General features: G+C 33.9%; 1 protein-coding gene across 1 annotated transcript; it reads right to left on the bottom strand.

Moving 5' to 3' along the window:
* Positions 1-2,703: 2,703 nt before the first annotated feature.
* Positions 2,704-8,008, bottom strand: LOC121445740 (serine protease 55-like; the record flags this gene model as incomplete). Its single annotated transcript, XM_041647889.1, has 8 exons — positions 2,704-2,982; positions 3,473-3,606; positions 3,926-4,173; positions 4,550-4,685; positions 5,949-6,249; positions 6,365-6,498; positions 6,640-6,899; positions 7,840-8,008. Coding segments are annotated over 8 exons (1,661 nt in total), but the record flags the coding sequence as incomplete, so codon positions are not given.
* Between the last annotated feature and the right edge of the window lie 1,266 nt (positions 8,009-9,274).

The following is a 9,274-nucleotide window of genomic DNA, read 5'->3' as shown; positions in this document are numbered from 1 at the left end:
GAATTATAGTTCTTGTCAAATAGATCTTTCACTTCCTTGGTTAGAGTTACCCCAAGATATTTTATGCTGTTTGTGGCTATCGTGAATGGTGAAGCTTCTCTGATTTCCCTCTCTGCTTCCATATCCTTTGTGTGTAAGAGGACGACTGATTTTTTGGAGTTGATCTTGTATCCTGCCACATTACTAAAGCTGTTTATCAGCTGTAAAAGTTCTTTGGTGGAGTTTTGGGAGTCGCTTATGTACACTATCATATCATCTGCGAATAACAAAAGTTTAACTTCTTCCTTTCCAATTCGAATCCCCTTGATCCCCTTATGTTGTCTGATTGCTGTTGCTAGAACTTCAAGCACTATATTGAAGAGTTATGGCGAGAGTGGACAGCCTTGTCGTGTTCCTGAGTTAAGTGGGATGGCTTTGAGTTTCTCTCCGTTTAATTTGATGTTAGCTGTCGGCTTGCTGTAAATAGTTTTTATTATATTTAGGTAGGACCCTTGTATCCCTATTCTCTCCAAGACCTTTGTCATAAAGGGGTGTTGAATTTTGTCAGAAGCTTTTTCAGCATCTAATGAAATGATCATATGGTTTTTTTCTTTCAGCTTATTTATATGGTGGATTACATTGATAGGTTTGTGTATGTTGAACCAGCCCTGCATCGCTGTGATGAAGCCTACATGATCATAATGGATAATTTTTCTTATGTGTTCTTGGATACGGTTTGCCAGTATTTTATTGAGAATTTTTGCGTCGCTGTTCATGAGTGAGATACGTCACTCATGAACCCTAACCCTAACCCTAACCCTAACCCTAACCCCTAACCCTAACCCTAACCCTAACCCTAACCATAACCCCTAACCCTAACCCTAACCCTAACCCTAACCCCTAACCCTAACCCCTAACCCTAATACTAACCCTAACCCTAACCCTAACACTAAACCCTAACCCTAACCCTAACCCTAACCCTAAACCCTAACCCTAACCCTAACCCTAACCCTAACCCCTACCCTAACCCTAACCCTAACCCTAACCCCGAACCCTAACCCTAACCCTAACCCCTAACCCCTAACCCTAACCCTAACCCTAACCCTAACCCTAACCCCTAACCCTAACCCTAACCCTAACCCCTAACCCTAACCCTAACCCTAACCCCTAACCCTAACCCTAACCCTAACCCTACCCCTAACCCTAACCCTAACCCTAACCCTAACCCTAACCCCTGACCCTGACCCTGACCCTGACCCTGACCCTAACCCTAACCCTAACCCTAACCCTAACCGTCACCCTAACCCTAACCGTCACCCTATATCTAACAGTGCAAATAATACTTTCAGAAAATTTTCATACTTTCTAAACCTTGCCAATTATCATATTGGTAATTTTGAGAAACTATAGTTTTGAATCATACAATTGTAGATTTCTATAACCTAAAGAATCACCTCCACTCAGATGAATGGAAATTTTCTCACAAACTCAATGAAGAATAAATAAATACCTGATTAAAATTGTTAAGTATAAAAGATAGAGCTTTGCAATGGGGAATATCATCTTCTCAGTTCTAGGAGGACTGGGCATTAAATATTATTATTTTTCTGTCGATGTTTAACTACAGTACCATTGTGCTACAATCAGTTTTTGTTTTGTTTTACTGTCATTAGTTAAATGACATCAACAGTCGCATTGAAGAACATGATCCTCAGATGCTGTTGGTTTATTCCAGAAGAGATGAGAAGCACTCTACAAATACAGAATGAAATATAATTTTGGCATTAAAAAGATGGTGATGCTCTCAATACTCCTTGAATATTTTTGTTCATGTTCTGCACAGTGTTAAAAGTTCCTTCTAATCTATCCTGAAATATATCCTAAAGACCTAAGTCCTAGTTTTGCCTGGCTTATTAGCTATGCTATTATCTTGAATTTTATTTAATAAAAGCAAAATTGTGTTAGAATTAACATAATGTTTAATTCCCAATTAAGTGTCTATAAACTAATTCTTACCAATATTAATAAAGAATATAGCTAGCAATACACTGTGAGAGAAGAAAGATGCATATTGTATATAACTAACAAACTTAATCTTATTTATATATCATTTATTTTTTTAAATAAGTTAATAATAAGCCAAGCCCTGTGATGTTTTTTTAGTGCTACATATATGTTCTAATTTTTCAAATAAGAGTTAATGCATGGGGAGAAATGTCACAGTGCTTTAAAATGCTTGCCAGGCTTTTAAATGGTGGCTTTCAATTAACTATTATTTATGGTCTAGTGGATCAAGAACTGTCTTCTATTCTTCATGTGCACATTTAAATGCAAAGATGTAATTAAAATACAGGTGAAGGGAAAGAGAGAGTCCAAAAAGATACCAGTGTTTATTTTGTATGACTTAAATTTGTTTCTTAGCAACTATGTTAGGTATCTCACAGTTGGGTGTATATCTAAGAGGATCAACTACATGCTAACTTTCCTGGGGAACCCATGATTGTACAAGGACTACACATAAGTATGTATTAAGAAAGTTATTTTATAAAATTGTAGAATTAATCAAATATCATTGGTAACTCATGGAAAAAGAAAATAAGTTGTTATTGTTTAGGGAAATACTCTTTATTAAAACAATATATTGGGAATTAAGTCAGAACTTTTTTTCTATTTTTTCTGGTATATTTGTTCAGCAGGTTTGAACACATTGATGTAATCTGTACACTACAAAATTAAAACCCTTTTCACTGAAATAATCATTATGATGGAAAGTAGCAATATGGTTGGATGTTTTACAAGTCTAGAAGACTCGGAATTTTCTACCCAAGGAATGAGTGCCTGATCTAAGGGATAGCCTGTCTTTGCTGTTGAGGACAAGATCCAGGAAAAGTATGGAGCAACTATGGTAGCTAGTTGCTTGAGACTAGTGAAGCCTATTTGTCTCCATTTGCCATTTCCAAATACTGGTCTGCATATAACAGCACTTCCAGGACTCACCGACTCCTGTAAAGCAAAAGACAGATAAGTTGCTATGAAAAGGGATTATTACTCTTAGACTTCTTAAACAGTACTGGCAATGTTCATAAAGTTGGCATGTGCAATTTTGATCCAGAAAAGAATATTTCTTTCTAAAATGTTTGCAAAATCAGAAAAGACAAGCCGGGCGATGGTGGTGCACACCGTTAATCCCAGCACTCGGGAGGCAGAGGCAGGCGGATCTCTGTGAGTTCGAGACCAGCCTGGTCTACAGAGTGAGTTCCAGGACAGGCTCCAAAGCCACAGAGAAACCCTGTCTCGAAAAAAAAAAAATCAGAAAAGACAAAATATTTGAGCCTTCAATTACACTATTGTCCTTTTCAATAAAAGAAATATAAATGGATGGACTCAGAGAACATCAAAGAAAGATATATTTTTAAATATAAATATAGATCTCATATTTATACATTCTATTTTCTGATAGGTAAATAAAGCAATGTAAAGCTTATATGCTTACCAAGCTTATTTCAGGAACACCAGTTTGTGCATTGTAGCAAACCACAGAACTTCCTATGTCTGGATAGAGATAGGCACAGTTGGATGTTCCTATCACTTGTATATGTAACATTTCTGGATTTTCAAATATATATCCTAGGAAAATAGATGAAGAATAAAAGTCTCATGTATGTAAACTTTCATGAAGCAACAAAATTTGAAATAAAAGTACAACATATGTATACTCATTTTCTTTACCTTGATATACTGAAGTAACAATACCTTATTATTCATGCTTTCTAACAGAGACTACTATATACAAAAATGTATCTGTGAGAAAGTCTATAATTTGAACATGTTGACTGCATAAACTATTTTAATTACAGTTCCTCCTTAAGTGTAACATTAAAATCCAGGTATTTATTAAAAATAAAATTGATCCTCCCCTGATAAATGAAAGAATTTGTGCACTAACCTTGTTTAAGAATTTGGGGTCCAGAAAGCCAGCATTCTGAAGTGTTCAAATTATTCATTCTGCCTAAAGGTGCCATTATATGAATAGAACTCTGGCCTTCTCGAAGAAGCACCAGAGCTAGGACATTTCTTGCAACCTGACTCACTAAACGGAATCTTTCATGCAGTAAAATAGTAGCCACCTTAACAACTCTCATAGGTGTTCCAGGATGTCTAGGGCCCAGTATCACAACAGTGTCTTCAGGATTCCTATATGGTAGGTAGAAATTTATCAAAATGAATTGTATTTAAAACTTACACCTTTATAAACAATATCTCTTGATTTTGTGTTCATTTCCTTCTTTGGAGAGAGAGAGAGAGAGACAGAGAGAGACAGAGAGAGACAGAGAGAGAGAGAATCCAACAAAGGAAGTGAGGATATATATGGAATCATTCATTAAATGTATTATAATATATAAAATCTAACTAACATATTGAGATAATTTGCTGTTGTCACAGATACAAGGTATCATGAGAAAAAGATAAATGGACAATTATTCTAGAGACTAAATTTTTCAAAGAAAATTCTCAACATACTTGAGGAAATACAAAATATTGTAGGAGAAAATATTTGGCTTTAACTTACATGTTTCTCACACAGTGGGCAGCAGTAAGAACCCAGTAGCTACTAATAATGGAGCCACTGCAGATCTGATTGCCACAGCTGAAGATTATAGCTTGCCATGGCATAGCATATTGCACAGAAATATGATCTGCTAAAGCTGAATAGAAATAGAAATATAAAATAGAGGTTAAATTTGGTGTAAATGTTAGTTGGAACTATTTTTAAAGATTTTAATTTCATGTGTCTCTTCTCAAACAATGAGCATTGTAAAATTTGTTTTTGAAATGAGTTTCCTTAATCCTTAGAAAGATTTTTTTTCCTCCAAAAGGGATTATCTTCTCATATTTCCTACTTCCCTGTTTGAGAAAATATTGGACACCATTTTATTATCTTACAACTCCTATTTATATTTTATTTTATCCCTTTGTAGGAAATAAAACTGTTTAGTTTTATAGCATTCTATAAAATGAAAGAATGTGTTGGACAGACCATTAAATACAAATATTAATGGAGCCAGATTACTTAAAATTGTACTCTAAGAGCAAATATCTTAGGCAAGAAATGCATGCATGACAATACCAATATCCTTGTTTATTAGAAATTTAGTCACAGAAATTTCATTATGCCAAATTAATGGAGATTAATAGAAAATGGTGAAGATAATTTATATGTCATAAAACACCAATTGATGAAAAAACTAGAAGCATAACTATCATCTCCAGTTTGTAGTTCAATGAGTACTCTAAGAAAAGTTTTAAGTGTTATATTTCAACAAATAAATAAAATAACTTAAATTGTGTGTTTAAAATATTCAATGTAACTATGGAAGCATATTCATTTCAAATGTTATACTAGCTCTTGATTGTATGCAGCATTAGTGTATATTCTACTTTAAGCAAGTAACATTAAATTGCCATTTATGATACTGTGATATATTTCAGAAACAATGAAGGGGAAAAGATGACAACCACAAACAATTACAGAGTTGTCTGCTCAGGAACCTATGAAGTCAATATTCCCTATCAGTTCAGCCAAAGTATCTAAACTGAAAATTATTCCACTATCAAAATAAGGCATATGTACATGAACAATAATTTCTGCTAGATATTAAATTATCAAGGTATGTGCTGCTCATTACCTTTTAAACTGTAATAAAGTATTTAATTTTCTGGGTCTTAGAGTAGTCAATTATTATAATTATATAAAGTATAATCAGTTACATAAGCATTTTACAGTTACATTACAATAGCAGAACAGTGCATAAGCTATAAACAGCTCATGCCAAGACCAAAGAAATCTTGAATCTGCAGATAATAGAAAAATAATTAAATTTTCAGAGACAGAAAATTTCTTTACCTTCTTTAAATCTCTAATTTTCTCTTTCATACTGATCCCATACAAAAATACACTTTGATCTCACCTTGAGGGTATGGTAGGGAGATGAAGTGTGGATGAACAGCAGCAGATGGCAGCATAAAAGTTGAATCTTTCCTACTAGTCGAGACTGACAGGGTGTTGAAAGAAGAGGCAACCACACGTCTTTGATGAGACCAGGGTGCATGACTGGGCTGTGTAACTTTCCGGAGCCAGAAAACAAAAGGGCTAACTTGACTGAAGACATAAGGCTTTGTGCAATGTTCATCAAATTGAACTAAAATTCCCACCAGCATCCATGTGTCTTTTTGTTTTAGATGACATACCAAAGGTGCCCCAAGATCAGCCTACAAAAAAATTGAAAATAAAACATTAGTTGACAAACTGAAAGATAGTAATAGACAACGTTTACTATAAAATGATATTTCTTATGTCTTTACAGTCCATTCTTCTATTTTTCACCTTACAGCCAGATTCCCCCATAGCTTTCTTGGCCTTTACACAGAAAGTGTACTCATTCAGTTGTGGCCAAAATTTAGCACAGGTGCTGACTTGCATGATGCTGAGGTGCCTTTTTTGCAGGATACCCGGACTTCCTGATAAAAATCAGAAAGGTTTGGAGGTTATTGTGATACAAATAAATCAAAACATTTATGAAATATAAAAAAGATAAAACCTCAATTGATAATAAGAAAATTCTATGATCATATTCTATTTGCTTCATCATTACTACTTACCTCTCATGAGGGACCAGCTGGGTAACCAGCAGTCATATAGTTCTATGTATCTTTCTTGTTCTTGACTTTCTTCCAGACAAATAGGATGCACCAAAGGTTGAAAACGTATTGACTCCTTCAGGAAGATTAGGCCTGGTCCTAAAGGTCCCCGGGGACCTAAGTATGGTATAGAACGCTGGATACCTACAGTTTCACCTTGTGTAGGATCCTGAAGATCAACCAGACCCACTTGGACTAAAGCCAGAGATTCTGACCGTTTTCTGGAGGAAAATTTATCAAGAGTTTTATTATTTATTCTTTGCAATTAAAAGTAACCTAGATGTTACATTGATTATATGAAATAGCAAGTGTGTTGCTAAGATAATGTTTTCAAATCGCTTATCTTTGGTTTTAGAGATATTTCAGTTTGGTCTAGATTCTGTTCATTCTAGTCATTTATATTAGCATTAACCACATACCCTAGCCCATACAAAACAAGTACTCACAATCCTCCTCTCTCAGTTTTGATGATTTGGTTTTAGAAGATTGCAAACTTGTGCCAAGAGAATGAAACCTGGATTAGACATATAAGACTTTGCTAATCATAAACAAAGTATGGAGAGGATCTGTACACATGAACACATTTAGAATCTAAAGATGACTATTACAATGAAGCAATAAATTATTGCATTAATATTTTCAGGACTTAAAAGTGTTGTACTAATTGAAAATTAAAAATTAAATACAATGAATGTATTTGATATTTGCTTGACTGTAAAGCCAGGAAAGTCTGAAATGGAAACAATGCAAAATGGAAAAACTCTAATATCTGATTTGAAATTAGCACCTACCACCATTTTATAAGTTAAATAATATAAAATTATGATAATTTTCATAACTTATAGATATGTTTATGAGAATATTGAAGGTATCCTGATAAAATAAAGAGTAATCTTGTCAAAGCATAAGGTAAAACATAAGGGAGAATGCAATAAGCTTCATAACCAAGGTCAAAAATTGTTCTCATCTATCCATGGGGGAATGCTTTCATATGAGATAAGAAAATTGATCACAGTTAGAGTGAAGGAACAGACAAGGTTGAATAAGGGAAACATGAATACTGAAGTAACTATATTTTAAAAAAAACATACATATCAACATTCTCAAATTTACATCAATGTACGATATATCTCAATTTTTAAAGTGTCTTGTAAGACTTACATAAAATTGGCACATCGGGCAGAAGTGAGGACCCACATTTCATTAAGAATAGAACCAGCACAGAAGTGGGAGTAAGACAGCTGCATAGAAACCATCCATGGGAATTCACCTATTTCAGCTTCCCAACAGTCGGGACACTGGGGAACAAGGCCAGGACGTATACCACATTCTAGAGAATACAATAATATTGGTAGAATTAGTGTTTTCTTCTGTTAGAATATTCTTACTTTTTATATTCATGGTTAAGAAAAGAATGTCTGGACATTTGACACCTTTAACTTTGATTAAATATGAGTATATATGTGACTAAGTTATTACAAACTTCAATATATGAAAACAGAATATCTTTGTACATTCCCCAACTTATGTCAATTATGCTTATTAATTCCTCAAGTGGAATTATAACTCATTGTTATGCACTGTGTAATTTTGAAACACTATTATGCTTTCATGCCAAAATTGGTGGTTACACATCTCTTTTATTGGAATTGCTTAAAATGAGGGAAACCACACCTGATTTTTAAAATTGACCTAATTACTCAATCATATTCAGTGCAAGTGAAATCATGGTTATTAGAAAAAAAGTACACTAATTTACTAAACCACTATAATACTTTCCAACAGTTTTATCAAGGTTTGTTTTCACACTCACAGTCAATTATAGGAATGAAAGTACTCTAAGAGACTAGTGAAAGAAATCTGTGCAAATTACAATGTTGAAGACATGTTATCTTAAAATTCTGAAAGTTTTTTTTTGCTTAGTCTAGATGAAAAGACTGGCATCTAAAGTTAATAACTTCAACATGCTATAATTTGCCTGTGGTTTTATGAGAAACAACAGCTGTTTTGTAGAGCCATAGTGCTTGGAGATTACCATTCCATGTCATACTCAGGTGACATTCAGACAAGGAAACATTGAATTTTGATTGCCTAGTTGATAATGGTTCCAATGAATGCTCATTTTGTGGATCAGATTGAGGTTGCAATATCAGGGTAGGTTCTTCACTTAAAAGCATTTCTGAAAAAGCATGGGCACATACAATTTAGGATAAATAATGGTATATTCTATAATATTGAGGACCATAACCACTGAAGTAAAATATCAGAAGAGTTTGAGGGAAGGAAAATAGGATACCCCAGGCAGAAAGAAAAGATTAAAAATTCAAAACAAAGTAAAAGTGAATGAATTAAAGTTTGTGAATACAGGAAAACAGTACTGAGAGATAGGACAATATAGAAAATAAAAGGAAAATGTCTATAAAGAGACAGATAAGAGAGGCATATAAAATTTCAGGTTTTCCATGTATAGATAACTTTTTTATTTGCTATCAAAGTCTAACAGCAAGTTTTCCCCTGTAACAGTCTGCTTATAAATATAAGATTAGTGAGTTTGTTAGGTTGAGCGGAGTTGCTTTTCTTTCTGTTTTGCATAGAA

This window comes from Microtus oregoni, unplaced genomic scaffold, assembly GCF_018167655.1.
Source record: "Microtus oregoni isolate MIOR12 unplaced genomic scaffold, Mior012 000445F_ref0000229, whole genome shotgun sequence".
Lineage (NCBI taxonomy): Eukaryota > Metazoa > Chordata > Mammalia > Rodentia > Cricetidae > Microtus > Microtus oregoni.
The sequence above is the reverse complement of the archived record's forward strand: the minus strand, read 5'-3'. Positions and strand labels throughout refer to the sequence as shown.